At 36.4% G+C, this 23434-nt stretch overlaps 5 protein-coding genes across 5 annotated transcripts; 1 reads left to right on the top strand and 4 right to left on the bottom strand.

The window, feature by feature from the left end:
• Positions 1-375: 375 nt before the first annotated feature.
• Positions 376-4511, bottom strand: LOC126368985 (uncharacterized). Its single transcript, XM_050013266.1, has 3 exons — positions 4225-4511; positions 2779-3121; positions 376-701 (listed from the first exon to the last, which is right to left on the bottom strand). The coding sequence occupies exons 1-3, from the start codon at positions 4317-4319 to the stop codon at positions 492-494; spliced, it is 648 nt and encodes a 215-aa protein (XP_049869223.1). The 5' UTR covers positions 4320-4511; the 3' UTR covers positions 376-491.
• Positions 4512-8844: 4333 nt separating this feature from the next.
• LOC126368976 (uncharacterized) lies at positions 8845-10356 on the bottom strand. The gene is made up of 4 exons (XM_050013253.1): positions 10238-10356; positions 9576-10016; positions 9240-9402; positions 8845-9083 (listed from the first exon to the last, which is right to left on the bottom strand). The coding sequence occupies exons 1-4, from the start codon at positions 10305-10307 to the stop codon at positions 8879-8881; spliced, it is 879 nt and encodes a 292-aa protein (XP_049869210.1). The 5' UTR covers positions 10308-10356; the 3' UTR covers positions 8845-8878.
• Positions 10357-11966: 1610 nt separating this feature from the next.
• Positions 11967-15449, bottom strand: LOC126369041 (2',5'-phosphodiesterase 12). Its single transcript, XM_050013331.1, has 8 exons — positions 14499-15449; positions 14276-14399; positions 14057-14196; positions 13740-13902; positions 13283-13571; positions 13078-13198; positions 12728-12879; positions 11967-12127 (listed from the first exon to the last, which is right to left on the bottom strand). Exons 1-8 carry the CDS (start codon positions 15160-15162, stop codon positions 12014-12016), a joined length of 1767 nt encoding a protein of 588 aa, XP_049869288.1. The 5' UTR covers positions 15163-15449; the 3' UTR covers positions 11967-12013.
• A 1406-nt stretch (positions 15450-16855) lies between these two features.
• On the top strand, positions 16856-18022 carry LOC126369060 (protein transport protein Sec61 subunit beta). Its single transcript, XM_050013354.1, has 3 exons — positions 16856-17014; positions 17098-17300; positions 17642-18022. Exons 1-3 carry the CDS (start codon positions 17012-17014, stop codon positions 17727-17729), a joined length of 294 nt encoding a protein of 97 aa, XP_049869311.1. The 5' UTR covers positions 16856-17011; the 3' UTR covers positions 17730-18022.
• On the bottom strand, positions 18008-20300 carry LOC126369052 (frizzled-7-B). The gene is made up of 2 exons (XM_050013342.1): positions 18958-20300; positions 18008-18735 (listed from the first exon to the last, which is right to left on the bottom strand). Exons 1-2 carry the CDS (start codon positions 20138-20140, stop codon positions 18218-18220), a joined length of 1701 nt encoding a protein of 566 aa, XP_049869299.1. The 5' UTR covers positions 20141-20300; the 3' UTR covers positions 18008-18217.
• Between the last annotated feature and the right edge of the window lie 3134 nt (positions 20301-23434).

The raw sequence follows: 23434 nt of genomic DNA, 5'->3' as shown, positions 1-23434 counted from the left end.
GAAGTCCTTGTGCTCTATGCTTGCACACAAACTTTTATCATTTTGGCTTGAAAAGATTCAAACTCTATTATGTAAGTATATTGTAGGTATCTACTATACTTTGTTAAACTCAGGAACACAGCATACATTCGCTATTTACAGACACGTGGGACATTTAGGGGTAGGTAATAAATAATCATAATTCGTATTTTATATTATTATAACGAGTGGCAAGGCCCAGATATTTTTTTTTATCCAAAACCCATTGTTCAACTATTTTCTGGAAATCCTGACCTTACGAGGTTAAATCTATAACGTCAATGCGGATCCCAGATGTACTATACATAACATAAATCAATGATTTTTATTTTATTGTAAAGTGGAATAAAACAAAAGTTAGAATTATTTACGTATTCTATTTATGAATTCAGTAAATAAGTCTATTACAATTCATATTTATTTCAAGAACATGACACGCACGTGTAAATACCTAGTGGATAGGTATTAATTCCTTACGCTGCTGCTTTTATCCAGTCGATCTCTAAAGTAGCCGGTCCTTTTTGCTTCACTGGCATATAAACTCCTCCATACATTTGAATACCAATACTTGTTATTTGGGAGATATCGAGTGGTTCAGTGTTATTGACTACCTTTTTACCCCGGTAATAAGCTTGAAAATCCGAAAATGGTAAACTACGCACTGCGAACTCGTCTTTCGGCGCCTGTAACAATGAATAAACAGGTTAATCGGATTTAATCTTATTTAATAAGCTTACTATAATATAATCTCCATATTAATATTTATCTATAATCTCCTACTATACTAAACTCACGGGCCCCTTGTTATTAAAAATCTCGGAATAATGAGCTGAATCATCCCCCTCAAATTCGTTACGATGTCACTTACCTCTTACACTCCTTATAAGTACCTACATGTAGCCGTAAGGTTACCTATGGGTGTTAGTAACACCATGCCGAAAACGAAAACTGAGAAGGATGATTCAGACCGTGATGTGATGTCGTGATGATATGTGTAATTTTCCTTACTACTTGTGCTGTAAGACCTGCCTTCTTGCCAAACCCGTTTCTTTGGATTGTATTGATTTAGAAGATTCATTTCTTTACAGCTTCAATTAGCTTCAACATACGTATTCCATGTTCAATTCAACTTAATACCTCTACGCGTTCCAGAGAAAAAGGGTCTTGACTTAACAAACATTCGGAACCCTAAAAACGAATGACGCTGTTTCAATCTCTCTTTATATATCGTCAACATTACAATAGATAATTAACGTACCTACGTAATCGTATTTACCAGGCGTTATCAGTAGGTATATATGACCACAAGTAAAAGACCTACTAGCGAGTGATTGGCAAAAGTTCGATACCCTTGTCGGCGGTTGGGATCGGATGGGGCCAATATGACCTTCTTCTATCAAAGAAGAAAATGGTTAACTGCCGTAACTTTATATATGAAATAACTTTTATTTGGTTTATTAAGTAGAAACACGGAATAAAAGACAGAGGCTGGAAGGGCCCTAACGCACATTTTGTATGAGAACCACTGTCGCTGGTTCAACCCACTTTTGTCCGGCCAAGTAGTTAATGCCATCTGCGGCAAAACTACAATAAGTCACGACAAAAAAAAAGGTTCAACCCACTCTCTTTTACTACTACTTCTGCACACAGATAACTACAATAGCACTACTCTTTCTCAATGTATGTTATATCTGATAGGCTGCTGTTTTACCATTACTTTTCGTAAGATACTGCATACAAAAGTATTATTTTGATAAATAACTGATCATACATACTAAGATTTTTAGCTTTCCTGTGATAAGGAGGGATCTCCTTGTACGATTGTCGATATTTGATTTTTTGCCCTGCAGGTTAAGTATAATTCACAAGACGACCTTTTAATATAAGTAGGTATTATCGCGAAGCTCCGTGCGTCGTAAAGTTTGCAAACGAGTGGAGTGCAAAGTTGACGTATGAATTATTTTGCTCACACTTGTATAGCGCTCGTTTCGCGCTCACTTGGCCCTTTCTTCTATTTCGTGAGTAGAATCATTTACGTTTTCCTACCCTCAAGCTTAGGAAGTAACTATTTAAGCGGTGACCCTGCCCTCCCGATTAGCAATTCTTTAATTATTTTCGAACTATTGGTAGAAAAAACGAAATCCTGAAGTACAACACAATTAATGAAGTCACTCGCAATTTCGAGGTGGGTCGACCCGTGAGTTATCAATAGCAACTACTGCCGACCGTATTGGCGCGATTGTCCTGTAAGTAGGTGGCATTACACACATAGCAATACGCCTGTATTATAGTTAGTACACCCACTCCTAGAGAGCTATGTATAAGTTCCATCCATGTAAGGCCGGATTTCCACTGACGCGGAGAAGAGCGGAGATGTGCGGATTTGACCAATCACAGCGTTCGGGATGAGCGAAAAACGAAGACGCACTGTCACTCCGATTCCTGCACATCTCCGCACAGCTCCGCGTCAAAGAAAACGCAGCCTAAGGAGGCCAGCCCATTGGCAATAACCGGACACAAATCCTGTAAACAACATAATATCAATTATCTATGACCTAATACATAATAATTGATTTATGAGTATAAAGTCGAATTAAATGGTTTAGGGCCCGAGCCGAGCATTCAGACCTAGGTGACGTTAGCATAGAATACCTAAACAATAATACTACGTGTAGAAAGGGATACTTTTCGCTCGTATCGGTACGAACTTGGTAGTAGGTAGTTAGTATATCATAAAAAAAAAATAAGTAACCAACTTACGTCGAATAATTGTTCAAACGAATAATTAGGTTCATCGTTTAATCCTTTGTGTCTCAACACAATTTTATAACCATTGTATTGTCCTTGTCCACGACATTGTATTTGGAATTTGGAATAACCAGTGAGGTCTTTGTATGTTTGCAGAGATCTCATTCCAGCGAAACCAGCTCCATTCTGTTGAGGATTTAAGAGGGCAAAGAATATTGCTCTTCTAAATCCAATATTTTGATGTAATACAAGACTGGCTTTAGACATCCCAACATCTCGAACTGTGTCCGATTGCTCTGTCCAAGTTCCGACGTCGTCGTTATTCGTAAAATCAAATATAGACAACTCATTCGTACTGCAAAAAAAAGGCCTTATCAATATGGGTTGCTTAAAAAACGGTTTACTGAAGCTCTTAAACAATTCGATAATCTGGATAGGTGAACTTTTTAAATTAATTAAAATAGTTAATACTTCAAGTGGATACCTATCTATATATAGATTCTAGTACAATGCAAGTCAAAAGGGGTGTACCTATAGATGGATAATCTAACCGGTATTTTGGGAAAATTCCCAAAAAATAAAATCGGGTAGACTCAGATCTCATTTATGTTATATTACTTTAAGGCCGTATCTAAGATAGGCAAGGAAGGTAAATAAACGGGAATTTATCCATAATACCAGGCAGATTGCCCATAGATACAAAGGTGTACCTATTCATTACCTTATTTTCTAATTAAACTTATATAGGAATTGATAATGGTGCTGATTCAGGGGCACTCTTTAATTTTAAGTTATAGGTAGGTAGGTACATGTCACTTTCTTACACTGAAAGGGAAAGGAATGGGTAATCAATCTACCCCGGTATAGGCAGAAAACTACAACCATTTCAAAATGTTACGTTTATGACCGTTGGCGTTATAACTTAAGTATAACATCACAGAATCAAGTTGACATAACACGTCATACAGGTTGCATACCGCGGAGATCCCTATTTGATTCGTCCTGGTCATTCATCATCCTTTTCCTTTTGGCAGACGAGAAATTGGTAGGTATAAGGTAACTAAGAAGATATAACTAATAAAAGTAGGTATCTGCTGGAATCAGCAACACTTGTAGGTAACAAGTTCCAACATTCTAGATCAATCAATATCACCAGCTAAGAATTACTTTTGGAACTGTGACACTTTAAATCATCATTCAAAGTTAAGTTTAACACAGTAATGGCGTTTTCGCAGTACACCGGATTCTTATCCGACCAGTCATAGATATATAGCATAAAATGCGTAAGTTAACATACTTACAACAAGTACTACTTACGACCACTTTTTGAAAGGCTTGGATCGGACGTAGTGCGAAAACGTCCTTACACATAGACTATACGGTTACGTTGTACTTATAATCACAGAATTTAAATAGTACTAAGTGTGGTTTATGTAATGAAATAAAATATTATCTTACCCGTCATCACAATGTACTTCGATCATTGTCGTAAATAGTAACAGCACTGCTAATGCTAAAGGAAGCAAGGTACTGCCTATGCTGAAAGGAGACATATTGAATCACTTCTTTTTCTGTAATAAGACTTAGAAGAACTTTAATGCGTGCTCCCGTTGTAATGTCCACCCACACACTCACTATCTCTTGGTAAAGAAGATAACTATTTATTGAACATTTGACATCATTATTAGAGTTGCCACGAATAATGATTTGGCCGAATACCGAATATTCGGCAATGCTGTTGGCCAAAGCGCCGAATGGGGTGTTTCAGGGTACGTTCTCAAAAAAAAAAGATGGCGAGTTGCCTTCGTTTAACCTTCTAATTTCATGGATAACAGACATGAATCTTTTATCTTTGTTTTTGGTTATAAATGATAACCTTTGTTATTAACCCAGGCATAATACATCTTCCACTCATCATTATTCTGATCAAAATAAACAGAAGCAATACTTATATGTATATATGTAACGTAGGTAGCGACATAATTCTAATTCTATACATATCTGATCCAAATATCAAGCAACAATTATTTTTATATATGCCTCTGCCAACAGTAGCCGAATGTTCGTGTCATCTCTAATCATTATCTTAAAATGTTATTGACACTTGTTCTCGGAGTAATACTAATAATTGATGTATTCAAAAAGTACGTCTGTACCTATACGTATAGGTAGGTCCTAAATTTGTATTTTTTGTTTCAGGAGGAGGAGGTAATGTAAAAATAAATGAATATAGGTACAAGCACGTGCTCAGGAACGTTCCCAGTTGGTGGGAACGAATAAAAAATCCTTTACATTTATTTTATTTACTGATTAAGGTTTATTGTAGTATGACTTCATAACGTGGTGTCTGAGAATTTTATTATCGTCAGTTTTTTGATGTAGCTGGAGGTTTAAACTTCGGTTGAATTTCGACTAAATCGTTAGGAATGACTTGACTGTGTTCGACAAAACCGTTCGGTGACTAAAATCGACTGCATTCGAACAAAATCAACTGAATTCGACAGAATTGACTGCAATCGTCAGAAATCCATTGAAACCAACTAAAAGAAAATTGAACAAAATTGACTGCAATCGACAAGCATGCCTTGAATCCACTCTACTCGACTGGATTTCACTTTAGTCGTTCATCAGTTTTGTCGAATCCAGTTGATTTTAATGAGGGCCTTTCAAGGCCATGTTCCCCAAAACAATATAAATTTAACGAAAATTTTAGAATGACAATGAAACTTTCACAGCTTTCTTGCCTATGGCATTCTGTATTAAGATAGTTAAATATTGCTAATATCAATTATGTACGACGTAGGTACTGTAAATATAGATCCAATAATTAAAATTAAATAATGATTACTTGCATTGGAGCAGCGTGGTGGAGTATGCTGCATAACCTCCACAATTGATTGAGGGGAGGCCTGTTCCCAGCAGTGGGACGTATATATGTTTGCTGTTTATGTATGTATGTATGTATGATGATTACTTTAAGGTTCAACCTGTATGAACCACTTCAAATGGTTTATTAGTTTTACGGTATTGTAAATAGATAATGACAGAAATGTATGAGAGAAAGTTAGTGTAGGTAAGTAAGGGATTAATATACGGTTTCTTGCTGAAACCACTTTCATTGAATGTCGTCTAGGTTTTATGCTTGTTATATGGAAATCTTATAAGATTTGTAGCGAAAATAATAAATTGGAAAACAATTCGCCTAGATGAGCGGATGATCCTCACCAGGTGGTCAGCATACGAAAATCAACACCCAAACCTCTCGACTCAAGTTTAACTTTCGTCTCCTGGGGAGTAACGTGTATAGTAAGATTATTTTCAGAAGCCGGTATCATTACGCCTAAAAGCGTAATCGTTTGCTACCAACAAATGCTTAAAAGCTGTATATCCATCACAACTTACCACAGATCAATTTTTACTCATTAAAATATTGTAATTTGGTAATTAATACATATTATCTTGATTAATGAGACGTGCCTTTTCTCTTGATTCGACCGACTAGTACGCCTTATTCGGTCGAGTACCGAATATTAAAAAAGTGGCCGAATACCGAATAGTAGGCGAACATTCGTGGCATTCCTCTGAAAAGCTGTTTTGCTGAAAATATGCGTAGCGTGTCGTATTGACTAAATACGATATAAATAACGCATACCATATATGACGCATATTTTCAAAAAGCCGTGACATTTGTACAACTAATTGATTTTACACATTATGTTAAGCAGCCAAAGCTGGTATGTGTAAAATTTCAAAAAATTTCACGGTACCCACATTTTATTATTATGCGTATGGCAAAAAAATAAAATCGTATTTCTAGTTGCTCCCTCAACCAAGTCTCTGCCGCATACATACAATGCAGCTCGGCTATGCCACCTGGGAACCGATATAGAGGGCACTCGTTCACTATGTGAGATAGGGTTCGATCCGGGTGACTACATTCAACGAAATTATCATGGATAAACTTGTTGAAGGTCAATTTAACATTTTTGAATCTACGTCATTTCGCAAGGTGTTATCTTATGGCTGAGGAGGAGGACACGACGGTCCATCTAGCCTCTCTCTCTCTCTCCTTGGCATTTATTATTCCCAACTGGTGGTGGGATCTGCCTTCTTCGTATTTCTCTTCCACTTCGCTCTATAGGACGTATCGTTCCGTTCTCGGAAATCTCGGAGACATTGCGCGAGCGTCCTTTTTGTCCACATCCGCCCATCTTGCTTGTTTGTGGTCGTCCTCTTTGTCTAAGTCTTCGCAAAAAGAATATCCCAGAAAGGTACGTTGATATTACAGCCGACATGTACAAGGACGTAACTTCAGTAATTAAGACAACAGTTGGTCAGACTTAACCGATAGCCGTCACAGAAGGAGTACACCAATGCTCTGTTCTGAGCCCATACCTCTTTTGCTTGGTGATGATGTAGCGATCTGTGTGACATCCCGAATCGAACTTGAGCATGCTTTAGGAGAATGGAAGCGCTGCCTGTTGCATGTCTGCAACATGTTGCTATTGCTATTGCTGAGTGTTTCGAAGACCCAATGTTGTGTTACGACCCATCTCCCGTCAACAACCCTCTCATTATTGACGGACACCAAGTCATCAGATGTGACGAATATTAATTTTTGGACACCATGTTGCACTCTTCTGGCAATCTGGACTCAAACATACAACATCGGATAGCGGCAGCCTGACTTAAATGGCGGGAATTAACTGGCGTAACCTGTGAGTCCTGGGACCAACGAATTCCCGTATACAAGAGCATGATCAGGCCAGTCTTAATGTTTGGTAATGAAACGTGGGCAATAACGCAGCGCCAAGTTCAAACCATTCAAGTCGCTGAAATGAAAATGCTTCGTTGGATGTGCGGAGTGACGAGGCACGACAAAATCCGTAACGAATACGTTAGAGGCAGTCTCAGCGTACGTGACATCTCCGAAAAATTAAAAGAGAGCAGGCTTCGTTAATTGGACACGTAAAAAGAAGACCTCCCGCATTACGTGGGTAATGTTACAGCCAATTTAAATTCCATCTTCTTCTATCGTGTGGGTTGTGAAGTGGATTACCAACCTCATCAAAACCATCCATCCACACACATCCTCCTCATCTAGTCCAAATAATATACTATAGTGTTAGATATTAGTTAGGTTAAGGATAGGCGTACGACAGCTGACAGCATAAAAGCACAAGGAACGAGAGTCTCGGGCTCATTACGATAAATCACATACCCTTTGGAGGAACATTTAGGTTTATTGATAGTTTATTAGTAGTAAATAGTTGTTATTGATTATTGTAGGTACATAAGTTGATCAAATTTTACCTACGCGTAAAGTTTAGGCCCTAAACACAAAAGTACCTACCTAATTCGCAAGTAGGTAAGTATGTTTCATTTATCGATAATATATAGTAATGAACAAGGTTCTTTTTGCTTGTAGACGGATCTAACTAATCCTGTTGAAGTATGAAGGGTTTGTTGTTTGTGTATTCATAATTTTAATTAATAAAGTGCAATAAGGAACATAATATAAAGTAAATAGGTATGTTAGGTCGAAAAATCGACAGATGACGGGCGGGTAAAGCGCAGCACGGGATGGCGGGGCCGCGGGGAGGAGTTCGTCGTCGGTACGACACGCACGTGCGCTACGGTTACGGCCAAAGTTACGGCGCGGCGGGCGCGTAGCCATAGTGTGTCCCGGTCCCAGTGTGTATGTACTATTATTCCTTATTCTATGGTCCCGGTCCCGCTTAGTGGACAATGGACATTTTTAAACTTTCTGACGCCGTTTCTAGATTAAAAAAGTATTTATGAATAGGTACTAAAAAAAACAATAAAATTTATATTGAAGGGGGCTTCCGTACAACAAACATAACTTTATTGCTCGATATTAATAACGGCAACACTACACGCTTGAAATATTCCCAAATATCTTATTATAGGTAGGTATTCACTATAAATACATCTAATTAAATTAATATTTAAGGGAGGCTTTTCCATACATAATGGAACACACTAGGCCAGTTTTTTGTTTGTCTAACAAAGTTAGATATTCACATATGCCACATCAGTTAAAAAAATACAATACAATTTATTAAGTAAATATTTAATTCCCACCACCACTCTACTTAGGCCCACTTTTTCTTATTCTTAAATATCGAACAATAAATGGCGTAGCTGTTAATGTTATAGCTATTCTAATTGGAGCGAGACACTTATGTACTGCATATGCTAAAACAAATGTTCCTGCTTCTGTTTGTAATCCTTGTGTAACAGATCCTACATTGATATTGATTTTGTTCAGGATATCCATTACATTGACGTCAAAACTGTAACAAACAAAGAACAATATTTGCCATCAATAAAAGCTTTCTACTATTGTAAAATGAAAACTTAATATTCATACATGTATAAAGCAATTTAAAATCAATATTAGTAAAGGATGAATTTCTGAAAATTAAAATAACAATATTAAATAAACATACCTATTTATAAGAATATAACATCCACCCAAAGAGAAAATAGATATAGCAACATGGAACACTATCACTGTTGTGCCATATTCTTTGACAGCTCTTTTCAATTTCTCCTTAGAGGTCAATTTAGTTTTAGCCTCTGTACTGATATTTCTGATTCCAATTGTTAGAACTATGCTTTGAAAAAATAAAACAAAGACATTATTTTATCCATTAAAGTAGTACAAAAATATGTAGGCATAATGTATATATATTTATAATAATATATGTCAAAACCAACATCTATTGACAATCAATAGTTAGTTACAAGATGTAATGATGAATGTTGTTATGTATCACACTTACTTTTGTTGGTCATATTGCTGCGATATTCATTCCTCAGAGTTAAGTAATGAGCGCTGTGCAAATGGTCAGACAAGTACTTGTACCCCTGCCCCCACTGAGAGCCCGGCATGTTAAGATGTGTATGGTTACCACTAAATGGGCTGGGCACATTGCTTTGCATTGAAGATGACAGGCTCACTGCTCCACGACAGTCATATTTATTCACATGGGGATCTGCTTGCACAGTAATATCTATATTGGGATATTTTTGACTCTGTTTCTCATAGAAAGAGTTTATAACCGGTCCTGATATATCTCTTTCTCTTAGAGGAGAAAATCTACCCATCTCTGAAGAATTGATATCAATGACATTAGTAGGGAGCTTGAGTGCTGCAACTTGAGGAAATTTATATATGGACGAAATATGCAATGTTTTATCAACTGGATTGTTTCCTTTTCCTCCTGTAACAAAAATAACAATAATTGAGAGTTTTAAAACAATAGTACAAAGCGCATATCTAATTAGAGTAGACGTGATAGTTCATATAGATCAAATAATAAAATAGCAATTCATTGACGTCAGAGAACAAAAATAAATAAAACATTGAAAGTTAAAACTTGTATCACAAAGCAAAGGTATAATCCAAGGTCAATCATCATAAGTATAATAGTCGGTATCTTACCAAAAAAAGTGTTTGCGAAGTATTTTGACCCATTATAGTAGTTACTCGGTTTCGAATACACTTTGTACATCTTGATGTGAAAATTCTGCTATGTTACAATAGTATTTTATGCAACAGTTGTATAAGAAGGGTAAAAAAATGCGAGTGGCGTGAGTTGCGATGTGAGCCTTGGCGAACATCGCAATAAGAGACGCCACGAGCATTTTTTGACCTAGTTATACAACGTTGCATACAATACTTTTTCTACGACGACGTAATTTTAAACGAAACACAAAAATTTTCCAATTTATTTTCCAACGCGCGGGAAAATGGCGGCAAATGTATACTTTTTTTTTATAGTATATCTATGGCACCAAACAAAGTAAAGGTGCCAGTTTCCAGGTCAAAAAAAAAAAACAACAACAATGCTTTTTTGGCGACATTATAGTACAGTTACACTTTGTAAACAATGCTTTTATAGGCCATAGAGCGTACACTTTTTCAAAGAGTTTAATTATGTATGTACTTATATTAGACTTTTTGGTTATTTAAATGCCAGATTAAAGTAGAGGAGTAGAAAAACAAATAAAAGATATTAACAGATTTTTAAGGAAACTATTGAAGAGCTTTGTTTACACGTCACACCGAACAGTGGCACAGATTAAGAAGATATTACCATAGAATAAGGAATAATTAATACTACTCATATCATACACTACGATGAGAAGGACGACAGACTTCCATAGATATTTTTTTAAGGATGGACGAGGTGAAATTGAATTTGGCATTTAATAGTTTTATTTAAGCCTTTAAGTTTGAACCCTGGTTAGTCCGCTATACATAGCTAATTTTTGTTTTGTTTTAGGTATTTCTTTATTTTATACATTTATTTTCGAATTTTATAAATACCTTTTCTTTTATCATTGACAGTCGCTCAACTCAACTATCAATGCGTCGTGTGCACAGACTACAAAGAGAACCTGTCGTGTCTATGTATTTATAATGTTGCACTAGTTATTTATAGGGAATCAAAAAATCATCACAAACATCAGCGGGCTTAGCACCGTAAGGGCGCGACTCTTTCTCGCCTCGACATACGTCACTCTCTCTCTCACAGTACTGCACAGAAAGAGACAGACGATCTCTGTCGCGGCAAGAAAGAGTCGCGTGCTTACGATTCTAGGCGGTGGTCTCCAGAAGTATTCCTTATTCTGTCTCCAGTCCGCAGACTGATTTAAGATAACTACAAAACATTATGGTGGTCTCAAATATTTCTATTTTGCTATTTAATCGCCTGGTTGCACATCCTTTGTAGTATTATTCCTTATAGTTATTCTATGATTTAAGTCAAGACTTTGTTTGGTGTTGCCATTAAAAAATTGGCTAGAATAAAATAATTTTACAAGGCTTGTGGGCGTGTACTCCCGTTTCAATATTAAAGTCTTCCAGAACAAAGATCTAGGAGGTTTATAATTGGGCGCCTAATAAGATGAAAATATAATAACACTATATCGTGTCTCGAATCACTTGGTATTATAGAGACCCTTGCCATAACCGAAAAAAAAATACCGAAAATTTGCGTAACGTCATAGAATAAAGAATAATTATGTGTGCCTTTGATGTGTGCATATACATCATTACATGTGCGAGCTCGAGAAAAGTCTATAAACTGGAGTATCCCCGTGTGAGACGACGCGTAGTCCATGGAGAGCTCCAGATCCCAGTACTATCATGAAATAAAAGACAAATCGAATATTACATTTTTCTACTTATAAATATAATATATTATGCAAAAAATTATTTACAAATAAAACGTAAATCTGATATTAATGCTATGTGATCGGACGGAAAAACTATACTTGGTAGAGCTGTATGAGCTTCTAACTCTTCAACACTTGGGAATGGCACCACCTGTAATCAAGATTAAAAGAAAAACAGCATTTATTAAATTATTTTCTGATATAATAGAAATACCCGTTCTGTACCGGCGTGCGCGTATGAAGCGATTGATGAAAGTGGAGGAAGCAAAAGAAGTGTGTCAGGATCGAAGCAAATGGAATTCTATAGTCTATGCTTACCCCGGTGGGAAATAGGCGTGAGTTTGTGTAGGTATGTATAATAGAAATAGTGTAGTTGACTGTTTATTTTTTATTGCATCAATCTGTATGGCTGTAACTGTTATTAGGGCGTTTCCACACTACTCCGATTCTTATAGGTTTCGAATTAAGTACGTCAAATGTCGAATCTGAAGTAGTTGTAGTGGTATTTGTATGGTAGCTTGCGTAGTAATTTTCTTCTGTCCGTCAAATTTACGGACTCGGATCAGATGTAGTGCGACCACATCCTTATTTTTTTTTAACATATTTCGATTCTGTTTTCACATTTGACTACCTACCTATCAATTTGTCTCTGTGATAAAAACAATGTTGAAAACGCGTCAAATTCTATACTAATCAACTACCCTATTGTTGAGTTGTGAGAAAGGTAGACAAAAGTATTTGAGATACCTACCTGTTCAACTGTAAGATTTCTTTTATCATAGAATATGTAGTCCAAACAGTCTGCGAAACCAGCAGTAAAATTTGTATATTGAGGAGTTCCACATGCACTATCCAAAGGAATATCTTGTTCTAATGTTAGATTATACACTGCCTCCTTCTTATCTAAAAGATAAAAAACTTAATGATAAACTGAATCAACTTTATAATTAATCTTTTATTCTAAGAACATGTTCTTCATTAATAAAGGATTTCAATAAACATTATTGCATAATGTTTAGTAATGCTATAACTATTATCTCTGTGATTTTTTAAATATTATTATTATTGGTTTATTTATATGGATTATTGGTTTATACTTACTAGATTTCCAATCAGGCAAAGAGCTTGGAGATATTCCTGTTGTGTACAACTGATAAATGCCACATGACGGAACACTGTTGAAGTCACCACACAGTAACAAACTTACCTTTTTATTTGAATTCTGCAAAGTAAAAGCCCAATGTTACATTCCAATAAACCAACAATCACTGACCAAATATGTACTAAATGCTTTCATTGTTATCACCTCATTTAAAATGTCCATCCTAATTTTTTTCAACCAGTATATTACGATGCCACCTTGAATGAGTCTGATGTGATCAGCATCAGGATGGAAGTACAGATGTGTGTTGCCAACCACTAGGATCTCATTATCATTGTCCAAAGATTGCAGGATTGTTGCACTAGCTGCAGTTGACCGATCCAACAATCTTTCATTTAATGGTTGGTTATCTTTGATTGCAGTCCAAATAGAATTCAAACATGGCTCAGTTTGCAATGCCTGTGATAAAATTATGTTTTCCTCAGTTAATAATCTGGAATAATTAAAAAAATAAGTGTTAACAATTTGAAATGGTCTCAAATTACGATTTTTTTTTATTGAATTGTTGAAACCACACCACACATGCATGAGTTGACTTAAGAAAATATACTCTTGTAGTATTCTCTGATATTTATACAATACTTAATACCTAGATACTCACTTAAATCTATCTTTTCTATAAAAGCAAGCTAATCCTTCAGCTACTTCTTTGCCTTTTTTATAAAAAGAACCGTTTAGCCCTTGCATCTCAAAAAAGGGCTGAAGGCAGTGAACAAAGATCTTCCGGTCTACTTCTTGAAGACACATTATATCTGCATTATATCCTAAAATTCATATATAATTGAAATTACCATAGAATTATTATTTTTTATTATTATTAAACCTTTATTTCAGACATATTTTTTTTACATAGAATACAACATGGTAAAACTTAGGGATGTAAAAAATACAGTGCTATATAGATTAGTTAATACTTACCAAGTAACTCTTTCATGATAAGCTGTTTTCTATAATCAATGTGCAAGGCATAAGGTGGACAATAAGGATGCAACACAGTTCGAGTAAAGTCTGAATCACAATAAAGATCAGCCAGAATGTTATAAGACACACATCGAAAACTGGAAATAAAAACAATTTTAAGTAACTATAATCAATACTTTGTAAATTTATAATACCAACATTATCTTGGAAACATACCTTTTTCCACTGAGTTTAGACTTAGTAAACATATGCCTACTCTCAAAAGGGCACTTGCCGGGACCAGCTTCAACTTTGTTTTTGGATATTATTTCAACAGCAGGCCCAGTGGCAGTTTTATTACCTGTAAATTAACATCAAACAAAATTTTATCTGTGAACATAGTACCTGCATTAGTTATAAAAATTATTTATTTACAAGAAAAAGTTTACAACATAGGTACCTGGGATACATTCTAATTTCAACTTCATACCAATATCTTGTGCGGTGGGTATGTAAGTAAATCCATTTCCAACCAAGTCCCATTTAATATGACAATCACTAATCACATTTCCATTTTCATTCACTGGTAGACCCCTGTACCAGTTAAAAATTGTTGTTTGTTTTTCAGTGTAATAAGTACAAAAATTTTCTGGATAAATTGGGAAACCTGCTAAAATGCTTTGTGGCAGATTTATACTGACTATCCAAGGGGCATTGAATATTGCTTCATATTCTTGGTCATAAACTTTTAATTTTAAAGGACCTTCATATGAGAATAATTCTTGACATGTAGCCTGTTCAGGGATTGGATTATTCTTGACATCATAAAAATTTACCTCAATTTTCAAATCATCTTCCTTCTTCTTCTTTTTATTGGCCTTGTTAACTGCTTTCTGAACATTTGTACTAATTCTAGTAAACAGAGTAAGCAAGTTTTCAGTAGGTTTTCTACTAAAATTGAATTGTCTCATTGAATCTTTTACTTTGAACAAAAAAGTTATATCTATTTTGTCTTCTTCCTGTATGTGTCTAAAGTAACACTTCTCTAAATTCATGGTTTTTGTTCTTGATATACTAAATACAGAATAAAACTTATAAGTCCATCTACGTAACCTTAATACCATAATCTGACGAAACACCGTCCGTAATTATCAAAACTTTAACACTTCGATCAATTTGATGTTTCGTTCTTCGCTTCACCGTTCACTGGTTATACCCTCTTTAACGGACCGGTGAATATCCGTACCAAACGCAGTGAATTGGACACCAATGCGTGAAAAGAAAATATGTCAAAATGTGCTAATCAAATCACGTGTAAGATCAATCAAAGAAAGAGGATTTTAACATAGGTAACCACTACGACGATACGATTATGTAGAACTGTCACTGTCAACGGAGTGACTCCGTCGGAGTCAATTGGGAGTCAATGTCAACAACTCAACAACAGACTAACAATAAGATTTCCGATTTCCGTAGATATTTTTATCGATAGACGGGGTGAAATTGAATTAGGCATTTAATAGTTTTTGGTTAAATTTGAGCAAAGGCAATAAGTTAATTATGCCAATTTGACCTGATTAGTCCGCTTTATAGGGAAAGATAACTTTAAAAGTTTTTTAAAAGAGGGACCCAGATCTACGAGTCCATATCGCAGGCGCATATATAAAGGTGAGCAGCCCCGCCGGCGACACAGTTCTCTTCCGAAGAGGAAACAGTTCACTTCCGAGAAGAATCGAAACAGTTCGGAGCAAGAAGAATAGTGAGTGAGTTCCAGTGCAGTTTTACAGTGAAATAGTGGGTGTTATAATTCAGTGCCCGGTTTTAAAGTGAATTTATGTTAGTTTATTTTCTGTCGCGTTTGTACCTATCGTTTTACTTTTACAGTGCAGTATAGAGTAGGTAAATTCCGTGCCTACAGGGTCAGTGACCTGTAAAATATAGCAAAGCGTATTTTTTGTAATTTAACAATAAGATAATTCGTCTTAAAAGCTCGCGTTATCATTATCAGTGAACCGAAGAATTTGCTATCCGCGTAACCGCGGTGGTGTTGTGACACCAATGAACTTTCGAGTCAGTGAGTGAGCGAGTTAATTTAATTAATTCGTGTGAACTGTTCCGAACAGTTTTTTTTACGGCGAGTGCATTTAATAGTGGCAAACTGTGCATTTTAATAATAAGCGAACTTGTTAAACAGTGAACTTTATAGAAATATTTGTAAAAAAGTAAATAAACCGTGTCAGATGTAACCGGTGGTATTTCTTCTACGGTGAACCACCCTACAGTTTGTGTAAAGGACGCTTAGGTGCATCTTAAAATGAAAAAAACTTTTTATTTTTAAATCTCAACGCGAAGGCGGAGGAGGAAGGCTGGACCCGACGCACTTGTAATGATGTAGCACAGGATAATATTACGAAAACTTCACCAACAACGAAACAACATTTGCGTACCGAACATGTGCCATTAACGAAATAAAAAGTAACGTCAATATCATTGGGCTGACATTATCCAAAATGACATTGCCCCCGTCGGCTCTAGGTCGAAATCTTTTTATATGAGAGTTAATCAGCCTGAATATTGATTGTCAAAGTCAAGCACCACCCCGACCTCACACGGGGGTACTGGAGTATCCAGCCAAGTAATCCATGGAATCAATGGTCAGTTTACATAACAATAATCTAACCTGAGGATTTGACAGGACCGGTTTTTTATAGAAGTTTTTGGAAGTTTAAGCGTATATTTGAAAAAAATACGGTTCGAATCGGATGTAGTGGCAAAACGCTCTAATATTTAATCAATATTTTTTTCAGATGGGCAACATTCAATGACTACGTGTCAACTTCAATCGACGCGTAGCACGTAGCTAGCCAACACGGCCACTTTCCTTGGATGTACGAACTTGATACAGGTTACTATACTGCACGATTCTGAGTGAACTAGTTTGTTTTAGTGGATTAAAACCTTTCGTTACCGAAAATGGTGAATATTCAATTAAATTTGTATTTTGTATAACTTTATAGATAGAATAATATTGTTCATGTTTTGTATCTTTATGATTTTAGCCACCTTCACCAAGTTCAACTTCAGTGGGTTCTGGCGGCCGTTCACCTAGCAAAGCTACCTCGGCACCACGCTCTGCCAGCGGCAGCACGGTGCGACAGCGCAAGTCCACCACCACAACCACCGCCGCCAGGAACCGAAGCACGGGCGCTGGATCTGGTGGCATGTGGCGATTCTATACTGATGATTCCCCAGGAGTCAAAGTGTGAGTATATACCTACTACTACTGGTACTTCATATTATTAAGATCACCCATTTATCTAATTACCTAATAAACATAAGTAATTATCGGTTTTAAAAGAAAGAAAAAATAAATTTACTACCAGTCCTATGTAGGTACTTATCATAAGAATTAAACTTGTATGGTGTACTTACTTTATTTGAATGATTAATCAACTTTAATGCACACAAATATTACAAAGAAAATGAACAAGCAAATTTAATTATGAATCAACACCAACTTATTGGAAATTCCTAGATTTGGTGATGGTTTTTTTATAACTAAATTCATAATATGTACTTATGCATGATTTGTTTTTTTTACAGTGGACCTGTACCTGTATTAGTGATGTCTCTTCTGTTCATTGCATCAGTGTTCATGCTGCACATTTGGGGAAAATATACTAGAGCCTGAATAATTAGATTGTTACTTTTTATTGGTGAAGAAAGAATGGTGCGACAGTATGATGCAATGATTTTTTATACTTGGAAGAGTGAAAGGTTAAGGAACTTTATTAATTTATGTATGTAATGAGATAGACTTATCTGATGTAAGATTTAAGATATTTAATAAACTATGATTCTGAAAACAAAAATTCTAAACATTTTTATTTATAATATATCTAGATATCCATTTTAAGATATTGTAAGTCTCCCATAACAAGATTGTGCTTGGAAATAAAACATGTTGAGTAAAATAATATGTAACATTTATTTCATTACATTTTACACATAATTGATTCCTTAATAATTAATACTTATAAAATCTTATCTACTTACAAAAGAGAGCTGCCTTATTAAATAATTATTTACATTATCAGCCTTGTTTGAATTTCATCAATCAGAGAGTTAAAAAAAGTAATGCACAAAAATGCTATGACACCTGCTAAGTAAAGACGATCATCAGACATATGCCTCAACTCTTCTTCCTTTAATTCTATCAAAGAACTGACGCCAAGAAACCAAAGTTTTACCTGACCAGATCCAAAAACTAGATGTAATACCTACTATCATAGTCATTAGATATTTGATCATGAATACTTCAAATTTAGGTCGGTCCACTTCCTCAGTAAAAGGACATGGGATAGAATAGGGTGACTGCGGGGAGCACATGTCTCGCTGCCAGGTCACCATCCACTCATCATAATGAGCTTGTTCATAAAACAAGCATGCAATTACTATTAGTGCAGGAACTGTATATAGGACTCCAAACACACCAATCCTTATCATTAACTTTTCAAGTTTGTCAGTTTTTGTACCATCGTGTTTCATAACTGTTCTTATACGGAAAAGAGAAACAAAACCAGCTAAAAGGAAGACCGTGCCAAGCACCAAGTACACACATAATGGTGACAACACAAATCCGCGAAGAGCCTCTGCATCCCACAGTCCGACATAGCATACACCAGACAGAATATCACCTGAAACAATAAATTAATTACTTTGTTAAACATTAAACCCAGACATGATTTATATAATCATCAACATGAATAAGGCAGTGCTACAAAGTACCAAATAAGAAGAAAACTATAGCTAAGACTGGTAACCATGAAGTAAAATAAATATGATTAAAGGGAGTATTATAACTAAATCAATTTGTTCTAAAATAATGACTATTTATAATAATTACAATATTAACTCACCATCAACTTTTCCCATGGCTAATATTGAAATAGTTTTGATAGCAGGGACAGCCCAAGCTGCCAAATGGAAGTACTGTGAGTTAGCCTCAATTGCTTCATGACCCCATTTCAGTCCAGCTGCTAAAAACCATGTGAGTGTCAGCACAACCCACCAAATACTGGAAGCCATACTGAAGAAATACACTATCATAAAAAGAATTGTGCATGGTTCATGTTTAGTGCCTTGTGTGATAACAGAGATATTTGGTAATCTTGTTCCACTTATAGTAGATGGAAATGGACCTTGGCAGCTAATATTATCTCCTGAACTCCATCCCATCACATAGGCTGCAGCCACCATGAGGTAACATACTGATAGAAATATGATTGGTCTCTCAGGATATCGAAATCTGTCTGTGTCTATGAGGAATGTTAAAACAGTAAACAGACAGCTTAAAGAACACAGAACTGCCCAAATTCCAATCCATAGCCTTGCAAAATTCTTTTCATCTTGACTGAAGAACATTCCATTACATGGTGCACCACAATCATGTTCTACTTTGTCCTTCACTTTTAGGGAGTACTCTAAATCCAAACTCTTGGGCACTTTAAATTGAACCGGACACACAAAGCCAAGATCTTTAGCTCCATGAACTTTTGTTGGATCTCTTTCTATAGTAGATTTAAAATCTACTTTTGGTAATTTCGCTTCAACTGTTGATTTTCGAGATTCATGGGTTGTGTTTTTATCGCCGAAACATATATTGTCGTCAGTAGCGACCGGGAATCTGGAACATTTTAAATGTTCTGGCCACGAAAATCCGAAGTTTATCATCAATTCATCACAATTATGTCTAGCAGATTCACACAAATGTCGACATGGTGGGATTGGCGTGTCCAAAATCGTGCACACTGGAGCATATACAGAACACAAGAAGGCTTTTAGATCAGGTGAACAGTTAACTTTGATGAGTGGTGTAAATTGGTGCACCTCAGGACCAGCGTCTTCTTGTTTAGCGTGGTTCAATAAGTTTGGAAATATTGTTTGGTTGTACATTATCTGCTGACAGAACGGTATAGTGATGGGTTCACATCGTCCATGGTGAGGCAATGTATCCCCTGGTACAACAGTCACACGCGAAGTTTCAGTAAACACAAACAAATAGATCACTTTTATAACAAACGAAATACCTATTTTTTCCATTATAATATCGAAGTAAAAGAAAAAAAGTAAACATTTAACACATCACATTACAAAAGTAATTCTTAAATAACTGATTGAACTATAAACTTCATTTAGTATAAAATGATATCTCAAAAACAAAATGTAAAAAACAGCAGTTCAGTGCAAAAGCAATGGCAGCCATCTGGCGACACAATAGACATTTTTTTCTTCATTTGTCCCGCCCGAGATGCAGCAGGCTGAGAAACGTAATCATACAGCCTAGTCATTGTAGACGACAATAATATTAATTCTAATAAGATCGATTTTTCTAAACTATGTCGCATAAATTTTACGGTGCGTGATTGAAAGATGTAATCATGTGGTATTAATTGTAACCAAAATCAAAACCAAAATGTATTCCTCAATTAGGCACTGTCAAAGTTTGGAAAAATCGACTTTTTACTCTGCTGTCGGCGTCGATAGTTTGTGATTAATCTTGGATTAATCTTTTTCTCTTTTGATAAAGGCATATTATTTTCGCGGCGACTAAAAACTTAAAGGGCGACTAATTGTTTTGTTACAAATAATTACTTGGCAGCGATTAAATATTATTGCGACAATTATATTAAATGAGCTTCGAAATGCAAGGATTTATAAAAACTCAATAATGGCTGCTACTTTAAGGTAGCAAAAATATTTAACAGGGCCAATGAAATTATAGGTGAGGTATTATAAATAATGACTTGGCGACTAATATTAAGACAGGAGAATTAAAAATATTTTATTGGCAAATATAGGCTTCCATATAAAAATACACTTTCGGGCTGCGATTTGCAAGCACCTAAAAAAATAAAACGGGTAGGTACTGTAATTAAGTATTAGGATTCTAAATTTTTGTTTGGGAATCAAAATTTAATGAAAACGGCGGCGCCAAGCGCGCACGCGTGCGGGCCGCGGTGCGGGGGGTGTCGTGACGATGAGTCACGATTCTAAATATGGAATGTCACAAGTAGCAACACCGAAACGGAAGCCCGCTAATTTTTCTATCAGTAAGTGAATCTTGTCTATGTCTTAAATCTTGTCTTGACAAGCTAGTTTTTGAAAGTAGTTAAAGTGAGTTTAACTTTTATATGAGTGAAAAAGTGCAGAAAGTCCCGCTGATGCTGTTACCAAAGCTACGTAGTGGTGATATAACTCCCTTTTATTATTCTGACTATAATTTTACTAACGATGATGCCAAATTCTGTTTAATAACTTGTGTTTAAAATGGCCGGCCGGCAATGCGACTTGTAAAGATAGATGAGTACTCTTTAGGGGGCATCAATAAGTAATGCCCACAATTGAAGACGTTGTCTGTATGCATAGCTTGCAATTGTAGAAGCCTTCCTTGGCTACCGTTGTCCAAATGAGTAGCCCGCAATCGAAGAAGTATTTCCTGGCCAGGTTGCATCTAAGAGTATGGTGCACCAATGTAGAGGCCTTCTTGGCCACGTAAGTGCTGGCGTGCACACCGTTGAAGAGGTCTTCCTTGACCACCTAAGTGCTGGCGTGCACACTGTTATAAGAGGTTTTCTTGGCCACGTAAGTGCTGGCGTGCACACCGTTGAAGAGGTCTTCCTTGACCACCTAAGTGCTGGCGGGCACACCGTTGAATAGGTCTTCCTTGACCACCTAAGTGCTGGCGGGCACACTGATGAATAGGGCCTCCTTGGCCACCCAAGTGCTAGTGGACACACTGTTGAATAGGGCCTTCTTGGCCACCTAAGTGCTGTCGGGCACACTGATGAATAGGGCCTTGGCCACCCAAGTGCTGGCGGGCACACTGATGAATAGGGCCTTCTTGGCCACCCAAGTGCTGGCATGCACACTAATGAATAAGTCTTACTTAGCTACCTAAGTGCTGATAAGCACACCATTGAAAGGGTCATGTATAAAAGGGCAATTAACTGACATAAAGTAAAACCTGAGAGTAATGAATAAGATCACATACGCTGGTGTTCAGCCAGAGTCATTAAGAGAGATAAGCTTACATTCTGCAGGGTGATGTGTCACCAAGTAGGTGGTAGTTGTATCACCAATCAGTAGTTCATTTATGTTTCTTAACTTACAGATGGAGAAGTAATCCGTATCCATGAGGTGAAAGGAAGAGTGTAAGGAAAGCCATATTGAGGATCTGATCACTGACATAGGAACTTATGAGTGAGTAAGAGTTACATCCTATCTACACATACTGACTGGTATTCGCGACGTCAGTCTAGTATGTGTGCATTCACATCCCTACAATAGATTCATAATTCTTTGATTATATACATAATTATAGATAGATATATATAAGTGTAAAAGAGTCGTCGCGATAGGGGGTGGTGTAGGGCGTTATTAGCCAATGGCAAGCGGCGGGCGGTTGTCACGGGATGATACGATTGCCTGTTATTGTTTACTTGTAATATTTTCACATAAGTGTCACTATACCGAACAACGTTTCAACAATTTTTGAAAACAATTTTTACTATTAGCCGAAGTCTCTTTTGAAGTTTTTTCATTCCCTATATGATCTATTTGACATATTTTGGTTAGTTGTGACCATCGAGGCCCGAAGGGCCGAGAGGCGGCGGTGAAGATTTGTTTCGTAACGACAGCAGTCACGGGTGCGAGCGAAGCGAGCACGGAAATTCGCGGCACCCCGACACTGTAGATATAGGTTACGAAGGCTGTATGGCAGGGGGCGAGCAAAGTGAGCCCCCTGCCATATAGCCGAGTGGGTTAGGTTACTTGTGACCATCGAGGCCCGAAGGGCCGAGAGGCGGCGGTAAAGACCTTTTAAGGTCACAGATTTTGAAGGTTTATTAACAGTAGTGTAATGAATGTTCGGCATCATGATATTTGGGACAAAATGTATTTCGGCCAACCCTAACTTCGGAAAATAGTTTTTCCCACAAATGAAACGTCGGAGTAACGAAAAGAACGAATTGTTATTAAGTCAAACGAAACTTAGGCAAACGTGATTTCAGCGAAGTGAAAAAAACCGAAACGAAAATAGTCGAAAAGTTTTCTGTTTAATGAAATTCGGCAGAAAAAACCATCAAACTTAAGGTACAAGTATTATTATAAACCAATAATATTTTTTGCATGCCAATATTTGCTTTATTTAGACCTCATAAAATGTCGCACATAGTATGTTTTATATGACCATGTGCATATTTTTTCTCATCCCATTTAATTTTATAAACGACCTCATTGTATAACTTAATATAAAGCTGCCACTTTATGCTTAAAAGGCTACTTCACTGTAGCTGCCAACCTATTATTTTTGCTACCCATTTTAATTATTTTTAA

Source organism: Pectinophora gossypiella, chromosome 1 (assembly GCF_024362695.1).
Source record: "Pectinophora gossypiella chromosome 1, ilPecGoss1.1, whole genome shotgun sequence".
NCBI lineage: Eukaryota > Metazoa > Arthropoda > Insecta > Lepidoptera > Gelechiidae > Pectinophora > Pectinophora gossypiella.
Note: the sequence above shows the minus strand (reverse complement) of the source record. Positions and strands in the feature narration are given on the sequence as shown.

Excerpts from the sequence above, each read along its gene's own strand:
- LOC126368985 (XM_050013266.1), bottom strand. The coding sequence starts at position 4,319 with ATGTCTCCTTTCAGCATAGGCAGTACCTTGCTTCCTTTAGCATTAGCA. Across the intron at positions 3,122-4,224 it reads GAAGTACATTGTGATGACGG|TACGAATGAGTTGTCTATAT; the intron begins GTAAGATAATAT and ends TTTTTTTTGCAG. Across the intron at positions 702-2,778 it reads CGTTTGAACAATTATTCGAC|GCGCCGAAAGACGAGTTCGC; the intron begins GTAAGTTGGTTA and ends TCATTGTTACAG.
- LOC126369052 (XM_050013342.1), bottom strand. The coding sequence starts at position 20,140 with ATGGAAAAAATAGGTATTTCGTTTGTTATAAAAGTGATCTATTTGTTT. Across the intron at positions 18,736-18,957 it reads AGCCATGGGAAAAGTTGATG|GTGATATTCTGTCTGGTGTA; the intron begins GTGAGTTAATAT and ends TTATTGTTTCAG.
- LOC126368976 (XM_050013253.1), bottom strand. The coding sequence starts at position 10,307 with ATGTACAAAGTGTATTCGAAACCGAGTAACTACTATAATGGGTCAAAA. Across the intron at positions 10,017-10,237 it reads CTTCGCAAACACTTTTTTTG|GAGGAAAAGGAAACAATCCA; the intron begins GTAAGATACCGA and ends TTTTTGTTACAG. Across the intron at positions 9,084-9,239 it reads TGTTATATTCTTATAAATAG|TTTTGACGTCAATGTAATGG; the intron begins GTATGTTTATTT and ends TGTTTGTTACAG.
- LOC126369041 (XM_050013331.1), bottom strand. The coding sequence starts at position 15,162 with ATGGTATTAAGGTTACGTAGATGGACTTATAAGTTTTATTCTGTATTT. Across the intron at positions 12,880-13,077 it reads TTTGCCTGATTGGAAATCTA|ATAAGAAGGAGGCAGTGTAT; the intron begins GTAAGTATAAAC and ends TTTATCTTTTAG. Across the intron at positions 12,128-12,727 it reads GAAATCTTACAGTTGAACAG|GTGGTGCCATTCCCAAGTGT; the intron begins GTAGGTATCTCA and ends TCTTGATTACAG.
- LOC126369060 (XM_050013354.1), top strand. Across the intron at positions 17,301-17,641 it reads GATTCCCCAGGAGTCAAAGT|TGGACCTGTACCTGTATTAG; the intron begins GTGAGTATATAC and ends TTTTTTTTACAG.